This window comes from Hemibagrus wyckioides, linkage group LG07 (assembly GCF_019097595.1).
Source record: "Hemibagrus wyckioides isolate EC202008001 linkage group LG07, SWU_Hwy_1.0, whole genome shotgun sequence".
Classification (NCBI taxonomy): Eukaryota; Metazoa; Chordata; class Actinopteri; order Siluriformes; family Bagridae; genus Hemibagrus; species Hemibagrus wyckioides.
The window spans coordinates 15,444,897-15,466,303 of NC_080716.1; the positions used below are offsets into that span (position 1 = coordinate 15,444,897).

Genomic DNA, 21,407 nt, shown 5'->3' on the forward strand with positions numbered 1-21,407 from the left:
TTTATGTAATGACATTGTTTAAACAGGAGCAGGCCACTTCCACTGAGTGTTTTGTGGAAGTTTTGACTCACTGCGTCTGGCTGAGTTCTTGCTAAAAGCCATGTGATTGCCATCTGTACACATGACTGGTTGATATCCGGGAGTGTGTTCATGATTAACTCCATAGTGACACTGTCTTTGTCTGTGGGCGGAGGCTGGCACATGGTGCAAGGTGTGTTGGGCACCCAGGAACAGAAGTCAAACTAGATGAAGAAAATGTACACAAAGTCAATCTCAACAGAACTGGAAGTGGACAAAAATTGGAAGTGCGTTTTACTAGAAGGGAGACACTGGCAAAAATGTAAAATTTAATAATTGGTACATTGATACTGGCTTTCTTGCCTCTTACAGCAGTTGGAATTAGATGCTGAGACACTTGCTACTGCTTCATAGGCTGGTTTGATTGTGCCTCCTGCATAATGTAGTAATTATTCTATAACACTTTGAAGTAGTTGGATACTTTAGTAGCAGAACAGTGATGTATAAATACAATAATTATGCATATTTGTGAATTTTGCCAAATCACACTCACTGGTAAATGCTGTACTGCATAATGACAAATAGCATATGGTATTAAGTGTTAGTTTTATGTTCGAACTTCCCTTTATGTTTATGTTTTTATAAACATACAGTGCCTTGCAAAAGCAAGCAATCCATTTTTGGATAATTCATTGAACAGTGCTCCATGAGATGTTCAAAGCTTGGGATTTTTTTTTTTTTTTTAACCTAACCCTGCTTCTCCACAACTTTATTACTGACCTGACTGGATTTTACTTAGGGGCATCAGAGTAAAGGGGGCTGAATACAAATGCAAACCACACTTTTTAGATATCTGTAAAAACAATTTGAAAATCATTTTCCTTCCACTTCGCAATTATGTGAAACTTTGTGTTGATCTATCACATAAAATCCCAATAAAATACATTTATGTTTGTGGTTGTAATGTAACAAAATGTGGAAAAGTTTAAGGGGTATGAATACTTTAAGGCACTGTAGGTATTTGGTTTAGATGAAATTTCATAAAAGAAAACAATGATGCATCACATACCTGTCCATTGTTGGTTGCTGCATGTTGTGCAGTGGTGGTAAAGATGACCACACTCAAAACAGTGATCAGCTCCCATTTATTCTTTAGTTCATTAGGCAGTCCTGACACATGAATTATAAAAATAACACATCAGTTACTCTATAAGGATATATGTACACAAAGCAGTTGTATGAGTCTCTGCTGCACTACAGTTATATTTATGACAAGTGTTGTAATTTTTTTTAGGCAACTAACCAAATTGAGGACAATCTACAAAGCCTTCCTCAACCACATCCTTAATCCATGCCTGCAGCTCTGAATCTTGCACCACTTCATTGTCACATGTGTAATATAGAGATACTATGCTGGAGACAAACCTGTAGAAGAGCTGTCAGTACCTGTACTGTCTGCAAACTCAAGCAAACTTCATTAAACTTCAGTTCAGTGCTTAACGATGACAAGAAATAGTAGCTCTTCAACACTGTATTGTGCCTGGACTCTTACTTCTCAATGGCATCCCAAAGCATCAGGCTGTGCTCTCTGTAGATATATTTGTATATTACAATCCTTTTGAGACAGCACCCGCAGCCCTTCACCACCTGTAGACACCACCTGCAGAGAAAGCATGGCTGATTATCTACTACTGATCAACAGGGTATCCGAAAAGGGCGAAACCATTTCGAATATTTTGAACGAATTTGTCAATCCAAATATGTTGAGCTTAAAGTTGAATATATTTATGTTATAAATAATAAATACAAAATTAAATGTAGTTTTACTGCAGCTCACCTCTTTGAAGATGAGGATGAGCTGTGTGCGTGCACGGCAATTTATCTCCAGAGTGTACTTCAGATGAGGAGTGAGCAGCTGTAGCAGAGAGAGAGAGAGAGAGAGAGAGAGAGAGAGAGAGAGAGAGAGAGAGAGAGAGAGAGAGAGAGAGAGAGAGAGAGAGAGAGAGAGAGAGAGAGAGAGAGAGAGAGAGAGAGAGAGAGAGAGAGAGACTTGCTGCTATACCGGACATTTTTAGCTATAAAGAAAGCTTTTCCATTCTTCCCCACTAACCTTGTTTATAGGGTGGACTGAAGGGAGTTGACGCAGTGTGGCCACACAGAACACCTCTGCTATAAGGCGAGTTTGCAGATGATGTGACAGCACCTTGAAGACCTGAAATTCAGCATGACAGACCCACATTTTAGCCAATAACCAAGCCAGAGGTGGATCGTTAGGGAGGAAGATGGGTGTGTCCTTACTAGGATTCTGTTCAAGCTGAGAAAAAGGAAAAGGGAATGAGTCTTTTCATTAGCCATTTGTTGCTGCTGGTGAAAAGACTCGGTGAAAACATTACCTGTATTGCAATGGGAATGAGGCCATTGTCTGGATGTTCATATAGTAAACACAAAGGAGCTGCTATATATTGCTTTTTCCCTCTGATCTCATTCGCAGGGACGGCATCCAGTATAGCATACTCAACAAGGTATATATTCCCCGCCTTCACAAAGAAAAAGAGATTGTTATAGCCTTTAAAATACCAGGACATACTGACCATTATACTAGTGCATAGATTGATTATGGTTAATTTTACTGTTTGGTTTAATCCATTACATTACAGCAGGCTTTGTGCTAAACTCAACCCAAAAAGCCTTTTGAAAGCATCATTAAAGATATAAAAACATCTGTGGATTTTAATGACATTCCTCCCATGCACCATTTTAATCATTTGTAAGATGCGTAAATTGGTGCCTTGTCTATCTCTACCTTTTATTGTCTCTCTGTGACACACACATACACATTAACCCTTTCCATCACTAATACTAGGGAGCTTTTCTTTTTCATACCATTTTCCTCTCTGTTCCTCTAATTGTCCATTCTTCAACTTCAAAGCTTCATTCTGTTTTTATTTTCAGTCTTTATGATGAGCTATGATTTTTTTTAACCAGTCTCTATGGATCAACATCTCTCAGAAGTGCATTATTTGTGAGCCATTTAGCATCAAAAACAGAAAACATCCTGTAGTAGCAGATGTTCTAAGTTGACTGACTGACTTTGGCCCTTGGCTGACTATTTATGACCTCATCTCATGATTGTGATATACTTTGTTTTGTCCTATAAATTCTTTCTGTTCTGTTTTGATGAACATGTGCTGAACACAGACCCTCACTGAGATTTTCTTCTTCTGTAATTTAGATTGAGATAGATTTTCATGATAAACTTGCCAAACTGCCAGTGAATACATCAACCACCACGTCTGTTTCTGCTGACATCTTTTGTATACCTATAGGTAACACTGAATATTAACCTTTCTTCTGTATAAATACTCCCTGTTCATCTCAGTAAATGTCAAAGAGTTTTGCTATTCAATCACTGTCTGTGTGGTTCTTTGGCAAAAAGCTTCCCTGATATCAGCAGAGGCAGCAACAGCAGCACGACTCAGACTTCTCCAAGTGAACACGAAAATTTTAAACACAGAGCCTCATATACAAGAAGAATGATGGTCTTGAGACAACTGCCCTTCATTTCATGTACACAGAGTGTATTGTCTCTGAACAGGACTCTGATAATATCAAAAGGTATTTTACTACTTTCTGAGCCCTATGCAAACAGTTTCAACGGGCTTCGCCAACTTTCTTTGTCTAGGCATACATACATACTCCTGGCTAATGGTCCAATGAAATCCAATGTTCAGCATAAATTCAGAAATAAGCAGAAATGTGCAAGCACATGCTATAGCCAAACAAGAACATCAACTTTATTAACACTTGTAGCATCAACTTTTAAAAGCTGCTGGGGCAGGTATGTGTGTCAAGACAACGAATGTGCATATAAAAAAATAGACAAATGATCACAAATGCCTGGAGCAATGACATGACAGATCCACAGTAGGCACATTGTGCGATTTGTTAATACATTAGTTCTCCAGTTTAAGTGACTGATACATGACATACACAAAAGATCTTCTAAAAAATAACCAATCTCTATGGATCAAGGTCTCTCAGAGGTGCAAGATTTGCCAGCCATTTAGCATCATTGTAGGAAAAAAGACAAGCCAAAATTAGGACTGGATACATCCTGATATCCTAATGGCCAGTCTGGGCCTGGTGGTGCTGCAGGTTATTCTCCTCACAGCTCCAGTGCTTTGTTCTTTGAGCTTATCGTACCAAAAACAAATTATATGATTGTTGCTTTCATTTACTGCATCAATTCATATAATCTGATCCTTAAACACCCCTTGGTGTGAATATGTGAGTGCATGGGTTCCTGTGACTGGCGGATAAAGGATGACCAGGAAGATGAATATGAATCTTTCAAAGGATGTGTGGCATCACTTCATAACTTATGCACCACACCTTACCTTGAGCTCTTTATTCAGGGTGGTGTTGGGTCTTAAGAAGGTCTGCACCATGTCTCCAGAGACGGGGAAGTTGGAAGGCAGTTTACTGCACTTCTGGATCCTCCGTGGATTTGACCCATTCAGGAACTGATGGCCAAAAAAAAAAAAAAAAAAAAAAAAAGTCTTCTTTCCAATGTTCCATAACGTATTCTAATAACATTCATAACACATTTAACAGTTAGTAAGTATTATGGTGTGTTGTGTACAGTTCAATGAATAAATGTTTTTATTTATAGTCAAAATGTATTACTCATACTGTAAGTTCATTGTAAATATTTTGCCAATATGCTAGAATGAAGCTGATTTTTAATCACTTGTAAATGGTGGACAATAAGGTCACAGTTACAATATCAGCAATGGGACTCCGTAATTTACAAAATAATTTTTTAAAATCATCCACATCTTCTCATGACCTTCTATTCCGGTAGCGCAGCTCCTTTAGTGACATCTCCACGATCCTAAAGGTGATTCAATAAAATATATGTACAAATATATGTACTCTGCATAAATGTACACATTACTGTGATGCTTTGTTGAGACTAATAAGGTGTTTTGGTTGAGATGTGTAGGACTTAAATAATGCTGTTTTTATGGAGTAACTCTAAACAAAATAAAGATAATAAAATAATTCACTACTCACACAACCCCAAGTGAGCTTTCAAGGTCACAGCGCTTCTCATCATCAAAGCGAGCATCCAGGGGAAGATCTGCCACGGATTTGGCGTCTATTCATTTAGGAACTTTGTTACGCCACACTTGCCTTCTAACATAACATACACCAGTTATATAAACAAACAGCAAACAAAGGCTGTATAATAATGCATGTATTTCATTAAGACCCAAGAAATTAACAACATTTCTACAAAAGTTTCAAACTCATAATTCTGTCTAAAGTTAATGCAAGAGAAGTCAGAATCAACTAAACATCGACATGGTAAATATTTCACATATTTCTTATATATAATGGCAAGTAACATACAAGTAATTCAAAAACAAAAAAAAAAAAAAAAAAAAAAAAAAAACACCCTGTAGTAAGATGTAAGAATACTGCTGATGGTCTTGAGACAACTGCCTTTCATTTCATGTACACAGAGTATTGTCTCTGGACACAACTCTGATAATATCAAAGGTATTTTACTACTTTCTGAGCCCTGTGCAAACAGTTTCAATGGGCCACTTGCCAACTTTCTTTTTGCCTAGGCATACATACATACTCCTGGTTAATGGTCCACTGAAATCCACAACAAAGAGCTATCAGATAAACATTCAGCATGAAGTCAGAAATAAGAAGAAAAGGCCAAGCACATGCTACAGCCAAACAAAAACAAGTTTATTAACAGTTGCAGCATCATCTGGTATGTGTGTCAAGACAACAAATGTGCACATAAATAGTGTTTCATGAAAAACCATAGTCCCAGCTGGCATACAAATGATCACAAATACCTGGAGCAATGACATGACAGATCCACAGTAGGCACATTGTGCAGATTGCTTATGTAGTAGTTCTCCAGCTTAAGTGACCTATACATGACTTAAAACATCTTTTAAAAATCAGAATCGCTGATCTTTCCACACTAAACAACTTTACTTGCTTGCAATCAGTGTTTAGCCTTATCGGGGTGTACACACTAAATCACGACTCACAGAAAAGTGATTTTATTTTGTTTTTGCACTGCACATGCAAATAGTTGCAGAGTCACAGAGAACATTTAACCTTCTTAGGGAGGTAACCACTAAACCCCAACATTAGAGACTGGGATATTGGGGCAAAAATCTAAATGATCTAACTCCAAATCCTATCTGTGCAAGAATGCAAGTCCTTAGCCCTGACAAGCAATTTCACCCCCCAACTCCCCCACAGAAATGTAGCAAAGACTTTGAAAGGTTCCGTGACATTTAAAATTCCTTCTAGATCTGAAATCACCACATGATAATAATAATATTCAGTGAGAGAAAAAATAATTTGATCCTCTGCTGATATTGTACGTTTGCCCACTGACAAAGAAATTATCAGTCTATAATTTTAATGGTAGGTTTAACAGTGAGAGAATAACAACAAAAAAAATCCAGAAAAATGCATTTACATTGTTATACTGGACTACCCATCCAGGACCCATTTTTAATGCCCATGGCCCCACCCCGAGATCTTGCATGGAACCCCAGACTGAGGGAGATTGACAGTTATTTTGCATTTCTTTCATTTGCTAATAATCGCACCAACTGCTGTCACCTTCTCACCAAGCTGCTTGGCGATGGTCAACTGCTGTCACCTTCTCACCAAGCTGCTTGGCGATGGTCTTGTAGCTCATTCCAGCCATGTGTAGGTCTACAATCTTGTCCCTGACATCCTTGGACAGCTCTTTGGTCTTGGCCAGTTTTGAATCTGATTGATTGATTGCTTCTGTGCAGAGGTGTCTTTTATACAGGTAACATGCTGAGATTAGGAGCACTCCCTTTAACAGAGTGCACCTAATCTCAGCATGTTACCTGTATAAAAAAAAAAAAAGACACCTAGGAGCCAGAAATATTGCTGATTGATATGGGATCAAATACATATTTCACTCATTAAAATGCAAAATCAATTTATAACTTTTTTGAAATGAATTTTTCTGGATTTTTTTGTTATGTCTCTCACTGTTAAAATAATTTTTTTTTTTTTTTTTTTTTTATGTACCTCACTGTACATAAGCTATATTTTGTGTAATTATGTTAGCTGTGTACCATATTACTACTACTAATAATAATAATACATTTTATTTATAGGCGCCTTTCTCAACACCCAAGGACACCGAACAATGAGTTACAAAACAAAGCACATAGAAACAATACAACAAAAAACAAGCAACAACAACAAAAAACTAAATACAATACTAAATATTGTTGAAAATGGATTAACATTTTGCCTACAGTGTAAAGCCTACAGTCATGTACATGCAAAAGGAGAAGTAGTAAATGCAGCAGGACTCCTAGTCATGGAACATCCTCACCGGTACATTTTCTGTCTCTCTTTCAACTGTGCCTGTCTATGAGCCAGTTCCTGAGGACTTGTGTGTCTTTTGTTACGCCCTTCCTATTGTTCCTATCCTGATTGTGTCACCTGTATCCCATTAGCCCTAATGTTTACCCCTATAAATAGGGATCCTTGTGTTTGTGTCCTTGTCCATGATTGTTATCTGTACTGTGGTTTCTGTTGGGGTTTTGTTTGCTAGGTTCCATGTCCAAGCTAAGGTCTAGGTTTTGTTTTGTTTAGTTAACCACGCCATGTCTAGTGTTACGTTTGTTTCCCTATGTCACGTCTTAAATGTAATAAAAGCAGTGCTTTGCTGAATCCTGCGCATGGGTCTCATTACACCGTGTGCTGGCATGCACACACACACCACGGGCGTCTGGGGTCGAGCCCCGCATCGGGCAGGGGTCCCAGACGTTAGTGTTTTACAAAAGACAGTTTGAATATGCTCAGTGTCTGGACGTAGATTGGTCTTTGTCACGGTTTCTTGATTGAGGTAAATGCATATGTAGGGGGTTGGTGCAGCTGGGGTAAAGTGGGCCTAATGTTGCAATGATTGAAATATTGTGCATTTTTGTTATTGTTAATGATTGGGACATTCTGCAGGTTTCCATCCTTTTTTGGGTTTCTAATCGTGAGAGTGAGGTGTATGGGTTGGCTCCAATTGGAGTCTGCACATAGTTTCACATCGTTTGGGGATGTGGATACTGGATGTGCATATGGGTGTGATTGTTTGCGGTGGGTGGGACGCACGTTTGTTTGTTTTTTTTGTTTGTTTTTTTTAATTGGTTTTTTGGTTCGTTAGGGCCCGAGCACCGAAAGAGCAAGGCCAGAGGCCTTGCACCGTAGGTGCGGAAGCCCTATTGTTTTCGTTAGAATTTTGTTTTTATTTATTTATTTTTTCAACTTTTTTGGGGCATTTTGGACCCCTTAACATGCTCAAAAACTCTTGAAAATCAGCAGACAGGTTGGAATCTGCGGCCATTAGGACGTCACCGTGGCTCGGCCCTGGGCGTGGCACACACCCGGTACAGCGCCCCCTGGAAAATCTTGCTGCATAGCTGATGCACACTTGCACGTATCCATGTACAACTTGGTACACACTTAGATCTCATTGAACTGAACAACTTTCACATTGCATGTCATTAAGTCTAATCCACAGGAAGTGAGTTATTTTGAGTTGTTTGCAAAACGCACCCAATGGAATTTGAAATATTCCTCCTAGGGACTTGATACAACCGCCACCAAACCCAGACTAAAATGATCTCATGACATTGATGATGCAAAATTGTGAAGGGATTTTTGATATCTCAAACGGTTCAGCCGTGAGAAGCCCTTAAACTTATGGCGAATAAAATGAAACAGGAAGTGGCTAATAACTTCTGTGTACAGTAAGTGATCTACATGAAACCTTAGGATTACGTTAAGCATTGAAAGCTGATCACACTGATATGACAACTGTGAGTCTCGGTCATAGCGCCACCTACTGGCAGCAGGAAGTGTGTCACTTTTTGAAATCTCTAATATTTTCTCCCTTTCTTTCACTTGATTTGGTTCAAAATCAGTCAGAATAATGACAAGACATGGCTGATGTGAAACTGTGAAGGAATTTATGATATCTTGAATCGTGTTACTATGGCGACGATTTACATGAGAACATACTAGAAGAAAATGAATCTTCTCATATCTTACGGGTGGAAAGGCCTAATGTTCCAAAATATTTCACATAGAGAGTGTAAATGTTTCTGAGAACGTCCAGTGTGGCTGGTCCCCGGGCGTGGCACAGGGCTGTCACAGCGCCCCCTGGAACTTTGTCAGAAATATAGCTGCACAGCTCATATTCACTTGCACATATATGCAAGACACTCAGTATACATTTAGATCTCATTGAGCTAAATGACGTTCATCCACCTGTCATGGGATCTGCTTAACAGGAAGTGAGTTATTCTGGGGTGTTTGAAAAATGCACCCAATGGAATTTGATATATTTCTCCTAGGGAATTTGTATGATTTTGACCAAACGGGGTCCAATATGATCTGAAGACATTGAGGATCTAAAATTGATAAGGGATTTTTGATATCTCAAATGGTTCAGCCGTGAGGAGCCCTTAAACTTATGGCGAATAAAAGGAAACAGGAAGTGGCTAATAACTTAGGTGTATATTGAGTGATGTACATCAAACCTCAATTTTATGTCAAGAGACGACAGCTGATCTCACGGACATGACTACGGTGAGTGTCACTCATAGCGCCACCAACTGGCTGCAGGAAGTCTGTCACTTTTACAAATCTCTAATGTTTTCTCTTACTTTCACCTGATTTGGTTGAAAATCAGTCAGAATAATATCAGGACATGGCTGATGTGAAACTGTGAAGGAATTTGTAATATTTTGAATGATGTTGCTATTGTGAGGACATCATAGAAGAAAATTAATGTTCTTATATCTTAACAGTGGAAAGTCCTAATATTTCAAAATATTTTACATAGAAAGAACAACTGGTTGTGAGTAAGTTTGCTTAGTTTCATGATTTTGTAATGCTCTAATGGCTCACAACAATTTTTTACATTTATCAGTCCACTGACTAGACATGGTTTTAGCCTGACTTCTGCAGTACTAGACTATGTCCACTAGAGGCTCTTTCCCCTTTATTTTAATTTCTTTACAATATGGCTTCATTTGCACAATTCATATATACAGAGTTAACCAAAAAATGTATATACACTTCAAAAATAGTAGGAGGTAAATAATATTAGTATAATGTTAAAAATACTATCAAAAATATCATCATATAAATCAATCTATAACGTGTAGCAATAAATTTAGTAATACAATATTTATACAAATTTATGTATAAAAAAATTCTTAAATCCTGAAATGTGTATACATTGCATACAAATGTATATATATATATATATATATATATATATATATATATACATATATATACATATATATATAAACTGAAATAGTAACATAGTTTAGAGGGAGAGTCATTGTCCCTTTGGACATCACTATGATCTATTACATTACACCCAAACTGTCACTATTGTTCTTATATTGTTTAGAAGGAAAGTCAGTTTTCATTTTGCCATCAGTGGACTTTGCTGTGATCACTTTCAGTAGACCCAGATTGTCACTCTTGTCCTTGTGGTATTTCCCCTTTTAATGCATGTACCCACTGTGCTCACTGTGTCTGGTGCACCTGGTCGGCGATGGCACCGTGTAGTGATGGCCCATAGTGCTAGGGCCCGTCATTGCTGCTTGCAGCTATATTTCTTATCTTATATTCATCTGAATCTCCACCGGACTCCCATGACTTGACTTGCTTTTTGAAGGATTTAAATGTCACTGCAATAGATACGGCTGCTGCTGCAGATCTTGAAGCCCCTTTAGATATAGAAGAAATTAAACAAGCAATTAAAATGATGCAGTGTAACAAAGCATCTGGGCCTGATGGCTTTCCAGTTGAGTTTTTTAAGAAATTTCAAAGTAAATTGTCCCCATTACTTTTGGGTGTGTATGTGGAATCCTTAGAGAAAGGTTTCCTACCAGAGACACTAACACAAGCATCCATAATTCTGCTCTTAAAAAAGGATAAGGATCCCAAGTAGCTCCTACAGACCTCTGTCTTTACAGAATGTAGATGCCAAGATGTTGGCTTTTCGCCTGGAAAACATACTTCCAAAGATCATATCTGAGGAACAAACAGGTTTTATTAGGGGGAGACAGTTATATTTTAATGTTCGCACTCTTTTAAATGTAATTCATTCCAAACATTCTGCTGTAACACCTGAGGTTGTGATTACATTCGATGCTGAGAAAGCATTTGACCGAGTGGAGTGGGAATATCTTTTCGCAGTGCTTCAAAAATTTGGGTTTAGGAATAATTTTATCTCTTGGATACGCCTTTTATATGCTTCTCCCCAGGCAAGCATACACACCAATAACGTAAGATCCAGCTATTTTAATCTGGGACGGGTAACACGGCAAGAGTGTCCACTTTCCCCATTGCTGTTTGCATTGGCCATTGAACCATTGTCGATCGCTTTGAGGTCGTCATCTCTGTTCCGGGGCATGATTCGAGCAGGTATTGAAATTAAATTGTCACTTTACGCTGATGATTTGCTATTATATATTTCTAATCCAATATCAAGTCTCCCGGATATTTTATCCATTATAGGAAAATTTGGATCATTTTCTGGGTATACGGTGAATCTTCAGAAGATTCTGCTTCCCTGTTAATGCATTGGCTTTGGGACTTTTACAGACAGACATTCCAGTTAAAATAAGTAAAACAGGATTTAGGTATCTTGGTATTAATATTACTAGATCCCTGCCCTCGCTGTTATCTGAAAATTTTTCTCCTTTGTTGGAGCAAACTAAGTCTGACGTTCAGAGATGGAGCAATCTATATTTGTCACTCACTGGTCAAATAAATGCAGTAAAAATGAATATCTTACCTAAATTTCTCTTTGTTTTTCAGTGCATTCCTTTATTTCTTCCTAAGCGTTTCTTTAAATCTATTGACCAGATTGTTACCCACTTTTTGTGGGGCAGTAAAGTGCCCAGAATTCGGAAATCATTACTTCACAGATGTCGGCTTAGTGGTGGGCTAGCGCTTCCCAATTTTATGTTCTACTATTGGTCAGCAAATGTTCATAAATTAACATTTTGGCTCAGTTCATCCACTGCACTATGGTGCAGTTTGGAGGCAAGTTCATGAATGCAAGTTCAAGTTCATGCTATTGGCATTGCTTACTTCACCCCTATCTTGTAAAGTTACTTCCTTAACACATAGCCCGGTAGTCATATCCACCCTTCAGATCTGGGGGCAATTCAGGCGACACTTCAAATTTATCTCTGCCTCATCATTAATGCCACTACAGGACAATCACATGTTTCCACCATCTATTACTGATCCTGTTTTTAAGCAATGGCATGGAAAAGGCATCAGATGCTTTCAAGACCTATATAACGAAGGTACCTTTTGCAATTATGTACAGTTGTCTTCTGAACTGGGGCTGCCTGATTCCCATCTGTTTCGGTTTTTACAGGTTAGACACTGTGCTGCCACTCTGTTTCCTAACTACCCCTCTTCACCTCCTATGCAAGAATGGGAAGAACTTTTGAAGTTTGACCCTCATCACAAGTCACAAATTTCAAGAATTTATGCTCGGTTATTGTCTTTAGATGGGGGTGCTATTGATAAAATTAAAAGAGCCTGGGAGGGTGAGCTTGGAGAGAATTTTGAATTTTGTGTACCGCTACATTGGATAGAATACGTTCTAATACAATATGTGCTCATCTGAGCCTTATACAATTTAAATTACTACATAGAATCCATTTCTCTAAGGCCCGCTTATCTGCAATATATTCTACTATAGAGGACAGATGTGACAAATGTCAAGCATCTCAGTGCAATTTGAGTCATATGTTCTTCACTTGTTCTAAACTGCAAACTTACTGGGTTAATTACTTTACAGTGATGTCCGAGGTGCTCAGGGTCAGTATCAATGTTTGCCCTGCTATCGCAATTTTTGGGGTTCCAAGGGTCTGGTCTCAGTTTAGTTCCAAACAATTGGATATTTTGGCATTTACATCTTTATTAGCTAGGCGTCATATTCTAATCCAATGGAAATCTGATAAGCCTCCTACAACATCTCAATGGCTTGTAGATACCATGTTTTTTCTCAAACTAGAAAAGATTAGATGTTCTGGGAAGAGTAGCTTCTTTAAGAAATGGCAATCTTTTATCTCATATTTTAAGTCTCTCAAATCTCTGCCTTCTGTTTAGTTTGTTTATTTATTTTTAAATATTTTTTTTATTTTTTATTTTTATTATCATTATTTATTTATTTATTTATTTATTTATTTATTTATTTATTTATTTATTTATTTATTCATTCATTCATTTTTAGTTTGTTGGTTTCATTTTCTTTTAATGATTGGGGTGTGGTTGTTGGTTCTTGATTGATTGTACGTGATGCGTGTTAGTTGTTCTTTTCAAGTTTATATTGTTAAAAATGAATAATTGCTTAAAACTTATTTCATTAGTAATGATGATTACACAATAAAAAAGTTTGAACAAAAAAATAAATCCGTAAACAAAAAAAATTGAATTAAAAGGTGTGTCCAAACTTTTGACTGGTAGTGTGTATATATATATATATATATATATATATATATATAGTACATTTAAAAAAGTCAGAGAAAGAAAGCAGTGGAGACCTTCTAAAATAAACCACAAGTCTTCACTAACAAGGAGTACTAGGTAAATATTGACTAAGAAGTTTTACTATGCTTTGATTTATTAAAGATTCTGCTATTGCAAACAGCAATGTCATCCAGATAGGCTCTCGTTGTAGAATGTATTCATTTTAGTATAACACGGTTTCTATAGCTTAAGCCACTTAAGGCACCAAATCATGTGGATGTTACAAAACTGTGTAATAGCAGAGATATTTTGCATGTGTATGTTAATGTAGATAATATAAGCTAAATAGAAACATGGTGAATTAATAGCACATGACAGAACAGAACAGTATTCTCATTCCATCGCCCGAATCCTTTCCTATATTTATTTTTCCTTTCAGTATCTATATGAATATGTGTCTACGACTGTCTATGTGTGCCTCTTTGTGTTCTTATTTCAGCTTGGCTGTCTGTTTAAACTATACTGGAAACTAACTGAAACTAACTTCTAACTGGACACTGGGAGATTCTCGCTATATACTGTATTATTAAGTGTAAAGAAATAAGTAATTAAGTAATACATACAAAGTTGCATATGTTATTTAATTGAATGCTGTATATCATGATTTCCAAAATATTCAAACACACACACAATAAAGGCACCAACAATTTTTGTCTTTGATGCTGGTGTGGTGGTGCTTCCAAACAGTTTATCGTATTTTTGGCAATGGTGATTAATAAGCATTGTATACTCTAAAGTATTTCCAGTACATTCTTCAATAATATGTTCTGAGGAATTTCAACATTTCTCCTTAAACCTGTATAAGGATGTAGCCAGGTGTGTATAGACATGTTTTGGGTTTCTGAGTAAGAAAAAAACACACATTTGAAATTGTGAAATCAATCATTAAAATGATCTTTGAGATACAGCAATTACATCATCAGTTTTATATACAAGAGTTGATGTGAATTGTGTGTGCAGATGGAGTACAAAGTGACCGTGGCTACAGGCACCTTAGAGTACTCAGGTACTAATAACTCTGTGTATGTAACCCTGGTGGGGGAGAATGGAGAGAGTGAGAGAACACTGCTGGACAAACCAGGCCTGGATCTGTGTAGAGGTGCAGTGAGTGAGAGTATAGAGGTCTGAATATATCTGAATATGTTGCAAACTTACTGTTATATTTTTCTCATATGCTTTTATTAACCACAAAAGTCTCTTGTCCACCCTCAGGAGTCTGCCACTCTCCAGACCTTAATCCTATATGAATCTTTTGCGAAGGGGTCAAATACTTATTTCACTCATTAAAATGCAAATGAATGTATAACTTTTTTGCATTTTTCTGGATTTTTTTTTTTGTTATTCTGTCTCTCACTGTTATAAACCTACCATTAAAATTATAGACTCATAATTTCTGTCAGTGAGCAAATGTACAAAATCAGCAGAGGATCAAATAATTTTTTCCCTCACTGAATATTATTATTATCATGTGATGATTTCAGATCTAGAACGAATTTTAAATATTCCTGCACCTTTTAATGTCTTTCCCATTTCTTTGGGGGAGTTGGGGAGTGGAATTGCTTGTCAGGGCTAAGGACTTGTATTCTTGCACAGATAAAATTTGGATTTAGAGAATTTAGATTTTTAGCCCCAATATCCCAGTCTCTAACTAATTTTGGAGTTTAGTGGCTACATCCCCAGCTCAGTGACTACATGTTATCTGCATGATTCAGAAACATAATTATCTCAGTCTGAGTAATTGCCAAGGCTCTAACATTTTCAAGCATGTTGAATATTCTCAGTGACTCTACAACTATAAGTGCAGTAATGCAAAAAAAAAAAAAAAAAATCACTTTTCTGTGAGTCGTGATCTAGTGTGTACACCCCGATAAAACTAAACACTGATTACAAGCAAGTAAAGTTGTTTAGTGTGGAAAGATCAGCAATACTGATTTTTTAAAAGATGTTTTAACTCGTGTATTGCTCACTTAAGTTGGAGAACTATTGCATTAACAAATCGCACATAGTGCCTACTGGGCATATGTCATTGCTCTAGTCATTTGTGGTCATTTGGATGTGTACATGAAATGAAAGGCAGTTGTCTCAAGACCATCAGCAGTATTCTTACATCTTACTACAGGATGTTTTTTTTGTTTGTTTTTGAATTACTTGTATGTGTTACTTGCCATTATGTATAAGAAATATGTGAAATATTTACCATGTTGATGTTTAGTTGATTCTGACTTCTCTTGCATTAACTTTAGACAGAATTATGAGTTTCAAACTTTTGTAGAAATGTTGTTAATTTCTTGGGCTTAATGAAATACATGCATTATTATACAGCCTTTGTTTGCTGTTTGTTTATGGTGTTTATGGTGAAACTGGTGTTTATTTGAGTTATGTTATGTTAGATGGCAAGTCTGGGCTCCAGGAATTCCTAAATGCATAGAGACCAAATCCGTGGCAGATCTTCCCCAGGATGCTCGCTTTGCCAATGAGAAGCACAGTGACTTCATTCACAGTCACACATCCACCAGTCACAGGACACCATGCACTCACATATTCACACCTAGGGGTGTTTAAGGGTTAGATTATATAAGTTAATGCAGTAAATCAATGCAACACTCATATAATTTGTTTTTGGTACCATAAGCTCTAAGAACCCTGGAGCTGTGAGGATAATAACCTGTGGCACAACCAGGCCCAGACTGGCCATTAAGAGATCAGGAAATATCCAGTCCTTATTTTGGCTTGTCTTTTTTCATACAATAACGCTAAATGGCTGGCAAATCCTGCACTTCTAGTCACAATTGTTGGTAATCACAGTTGTTTAGTGTGAAAAGTTCAGCAATTCTGATTTTTTAAAAAGATGTTTTAAGTCGTGTATCAGTCACTTAAGCAATTGTGATCATTTGTATGCCAGCAGGCACAATATTTGCAGGAAACAGGTCTATTTTTTATATGCACATTCTTTTTCTTGACACATATACCTGCCCCAACTGCTTTTGAAAGTTGATGCTACAATTGTTAATAAAGTTGATATTCTTGTTTGCTGTAGCATGTGCTTACACTTTTCTGCTTATTTCTGACTTCTTGCTGAACGTTTATCTGATAGGTCTTTGTTGTGGACATTGGAACATTAACCAGGGATATGTAATGCTGTATGCCTAGACAAAAGGAAAGTTTATAAGTGGCCCATTGAAACTGTTTGCATAGGGCTCAGAAAAATGTAAAATACCTTTAATATTATCAGAGGCCTGTCCAGAGACAATACTGTCTGTGAACATGAAATAAAAGGCAGTTGGCTTCAGAACATCAGTAGTCTTTTTATATATGAGGCTCTGTGTTAGAATTTTCATGTTCAAGATGTCCGAGACGTGCTGCTGCTGCTGCTGCCTCTGCTAATATCAGGGAAGCTTTTTGCCAAAGAACCAAACAAAGACAGCGATTGAATAGCAAAACTCTTATCTACAGGTACACAAAAGATGTTAGCAGAAACGGCTAACATATTCACTGGCGGAAAATGGTTATCTAAATTACAGAAGAAGAAACTCTCAGAGACGGTCTGTGTTTGGCACATGTTGATCAAAACAGAACAGAAAGAATTTCTAGGTCAAAACAAAAAATATCATGATCATAAGATGAGGTCATAAACAAATAGAAAGCCAAGGGCCACAGTCAGTCAGGATGTTTTCTGTTTTTGATGCTAAATGGCTGGCAAATCCTGCACATCTGAGAGATCTTGATCTATAGTGATTGGTTAAAAAATCATACAAAAGAGCTTATCATGCAAACAAATCATACAAAAGACTGCAAATAAAAACAATGAACTTTGTAGTTGTACTGAAGTATGAACGATTAGAGGAATAGAGGGAAACGGTAATGGTGGAAAATGTGTGTCACAGAGAGACAGAATAAAAGGTAGAGATAGACAAGGCACTAATTAACACATGTTGTCCACAGCATCTTACAAATGATTAAAATAGTGCATGGGAGGAATGTCATTAAACCACCGATGTTTTTATATCTTTATGTAATGATACCATTATGTAATGCTTTCAAAAGGATTTCTAGGATGAGTTTAGCACAAAGCCAGCCTTCCCATTGCAATACAGGTAATGTTTTCACCGAGGCATTTCACCAGAGGCAACAAATGGCTAATGAAAAAACTCATTCGTTCCCCTTTTCCTTTTTCTCAGCTTGAACAGACACACCCATCTTCCTCCCTAACGATCCACCTCTGGCTTGGTTATTGGCTAAAATGTGGGTCCATCATGCTGAATTTCAGATCTTCAAGGTGCTGTCGCACCTACTGCGAACTTACCTTATAGCAGAGGTGTTCTGTGTGGCCACACTGCGTCACCTCCCTTCAGTCCACCCTAAAAAAACAAGGTTAGTGGGGAAGAATGGAAAAGCTTTCGTTATAGCTAAAAATGTAAGGTACATTGGTATAAGGTACACATTGAACCTTAAGCTCTACACTTTTTCTCTACACATATTGTGCTCAAAATATTCCCAGTGGTTTCTGACTTTTCGGACACCCTGTTAATCATTAGTAGATAAACAGCCATGCTTTCTCTGCAGGTGGTGAAGGGCTGCTGGTGCTGTCTCAAAAGGGGTGTATGGTCCTGAACTATCGCTCTCTCCAACCCTGCCATGACTTCATAGATCATGGTGTTACAAAACTCAATAACTGTAGAGCAGCAGTGACTCTGTGCTGCAGGGTCTAGGTAATTATGAACAATAATGAATTATTATGAAAAACAACTAATTGTTGCATAAGAAAATTATTTATCCAAGCAGACATAAGGTCTAAATGATTTCAGATATAGCATTGCAATACATACAACAGTTTTGTGTACATGTATCCTTATATAGAGTAATTGATATGTTTATAATTCATATGTGACAGGACTGCCTAATGAACTAAAGAATAAACAGGAGCTGATCACTGTTTTGAGTGTGGTCATCTTTACCACGACTGCACAACAAGCAGCAACCAACAATGGACAGGTAAGTGATGCATCATTGTTGTGTTCTTTTATAAAATTACATCTAAATGAAGTACCTATCTGTTTAAACCTTAAAGGGAAGTTCGAACATAAATCTAACACTTAATACTATGTGCTATTTGTCATCATTATGCAGTACTTTTTTCAGCCAGGGTGATTTGGCAAAATTCACAAATATGCATACTTATTGTATTCCAACATCAATGTTCTGCTACTACAGTATCCAACTACTTCATACTGTTATAGTGTACTTACCACATTATGCAAGAGGCACAATCAAACCAGCCTACAAAGCGGTAGCAAGTGTATCAGTGTCTAGTTTCAACTGCTGTAAGAGGCAAGAAAGCCAGTATCAATGTACTGATCATTAAATTTTGCATTTTTGCCAGTGTCTCCCTTCTAGCAAAACACACTTCCAATTTTTGTCCACTTCCAGTTCTGTTGAGATTGACTTTGTGTACATTTTCTTCATCTAGTTTGACTTCTGTTCCTTCGTGCCCAACACACCTTGCACCATGCTCCAGCCTCTGCCCACAGACAAAGACAGTGTCACTATGGAGTTAATCATGAACACACTCCCGGATATCAGCCAGTCATGTGTACAGATGGCAATCACATGGCATTTAGGAAGAGTTCAGCCGGACGCAGTGAGTCAAAACTTCCACAAAACACTCCAAGTGGCCTGCTCCTGTTTAAACAATATGTCATTACATAAAACAAAATGTAGAAATAAAACAAAGGATGTGGGCTGTAAGATTGTATTAAATTTGGTGGAATCCAGAACAAAATATTCCCATAACTTGCTTAATGTGTTTCAATTCAACGTTACATGTACAATTAAATACTTTTCATTGTCTAATTAGAATTTCTATATTTTTACTTTATATCCTTTCTGCCCTCTTCCCTATCTATCATGCTCAGATACCTCTGGCACAGTACGAGGAACAGTTCTTCACTGAGCCAGCAGACCAAAAGATAATTGATGACTTCAAGCAGGATCTGAAGGACATTGAAGAGGAGATTCTGCAGCAGAATAAGGGTCTCGAACCACCATATCTCTATCTGTGTCCTAGCTGAATAGAAAACAGAATTACCATATAGAGACTTGTGAACAATTCTGAATTTTTTGATGCTTTAGACTTTTTTAAAAAAAAGCTCCCTTAAATACATTTTATAGACATTGTGAAAGGGATATTTTGTATGCTTGTTTGAAACAAGAAGAATATATCTATAGTCTATTCTATATGAAGTAAATCTATATGCTTCAGATATTTTGTATTTTGTGGTATTAATTTTACAATCAGAATCAATAAACTGGAAACACTGTAATGCAAGAAAAGAGAGACAGATATTAGGAACTACAGTTTTATTTCTGTAATTACAAAGTGTTACAAATAAAATAATGGATCATGAATATTACATGGACAATGATCATTTCTACTTTGTACTCATGTATATATATAAATATTATTCCAATGTGTTACTGCTGTATGCAAACTTTATTCTAGTTGTCTGGCACATTTTTTTTTTAATTCTTAAAATGTAAAAGCATTTGGACCACAATATACATGGTGTGTAAAAGGCCTTGAGGTGTAATAATATAAGAACTAAACACAACAGTTATCCTTCCATAAATATCAATCCAGCTTTTTTGTTAAACCTGAGAAAGCTTTACATAGAGAAAAGACACAGTGAAAACACAACATACTGACTCCGACTACAGCTAAAATACCAACAGCAATTTCCTAAGATAAAATCAAAACACTGGCAGAGCAATAAAATTCAGATAGGAAATACAGTAAGATCACTTTCAAGGAGGTGGATTTCTCCAAAAGGGGGACCAACACAATATTAGACAGGTGGTCATAATGTTATGCCTGGTCTGTGTAGTAAATATTACTAATAATTTTTAAAATAGGCAAATTAGATCTTTAAAAATTCTAAATCAATACTAAATCAATTCTTTGGATATTTTAGGAGGACTTTTATCATTTTAAAACAAGGATCACATTCTTACCAGCATAATGACTCCCCACATACTCAACACTAGCATACATGCAGCCATTTTCGGACCACAGATGATAAAAGAAGCCATTTGTAAAGTTATTCTCACTACAGTGTGGGAAAAATCAACTTTATGTCATTTATAGAGTCAAAACTTTAGTTTTCCCAAACTTCTTTCTACGTCTGAGCCTGTCAATAGTAGTGATGTGTCGTTCACGAATGAGTCGTTCATTTTGAATGAATCTTTCCCATGACTCGAGAACATCGAGTCGTCTCGGGGAGTGATTCGTTCATTTTGTGTTTACTGTGCATGCGCAACATCGCATAAGATGATCAGTAAACAGAAAAGATTCGTTCACCTTTCGAGTTCTCGGGTCCGATTCGTTCGTTCATCACGTGACAGCCCCGCATGCTAAGGCAATGCAATCTGAGCCGGAAACAGAAAAGATTAGTTCGTCTATCGAGTCTTTGGGTTTGAGTCATTGAGCCAGAAACAGAAAAGATTAGTTTGTCTATCAAGTCTTCGGGTTTGAGTCATTGAGCCGGTAACAGAAAAGATTAGTTTGTCTATCAAGTCTTCGGGTTTGAGTCAGTGAGCCGGTAACAGAAAAGATTAGTTTGTCTATCAAGTCTTCGGGTTTGAGTCATTGAGCCGGTAACAGAAAAGATTAGTTTGTCTATCAAGTCTTCGGGTTTGAGTCATTGAGCCGGAAACAGAAAAGATTAGTTTGTCTA

At 37.1% G+C, this 21,407-nt stretch overlaps 1 protein-coding gene, 1 long non-coding RNA gene and 1 pseudogene across 3 annotated transcripts; 1 reads left to right on the plus strand and 2 right to left on the minus strand.

Annotated features, from left to right (window-relative positions):
- The window catches only part of LOC131355774 (polyunsaturated fatty acid 5-lipoxygenase-like), a 52,784-nt pseudogene that overhangs the window by 692 nt on the left and 30,685 nt on the right, over positions 1-21,407 (minus strand).
- Positions 4,623-19,063, minus strand: LOC131355777 (uncharacterized). 2 transcript variants are annotated; one of them, XR_009204941.1, is made up of 4 exons: positions 18,924-19,063; positions 17,981-18,035; positions 5,095-5,217; positions 4,624-4,912 (listed from the first exon to the last, which is right to left on the minus strand). It is a non-coding gene; the product is annotated as an uncharacterized LOC131355777 (long non-coding RNA). The 2 variants fall into 2 exon arrangements; XR_009204940.1 differs by having other exon boundaries at positions 4,623-5,217.
- LOC131355775 (polyunsaturated fatty acid lipoxygenase ALOX12-like) lies at positions 18,932-19,760 on the plus strand. Its single transcript, XM_058394256.1, has 2 exons — positions 18,932-19,315; positions 19,590-19,760. The coding sequence occupies exons 1-2, from the start codon at positions 19,184-19,186 to the stop codon at positions 19,743-19,745; spliced, it is 288 nt and encodes a 95-aa protein (XP_058250239.1). The 5' UTR covers positions 18,932-19,183; the 3' UTR covers positions 19,746-19,760.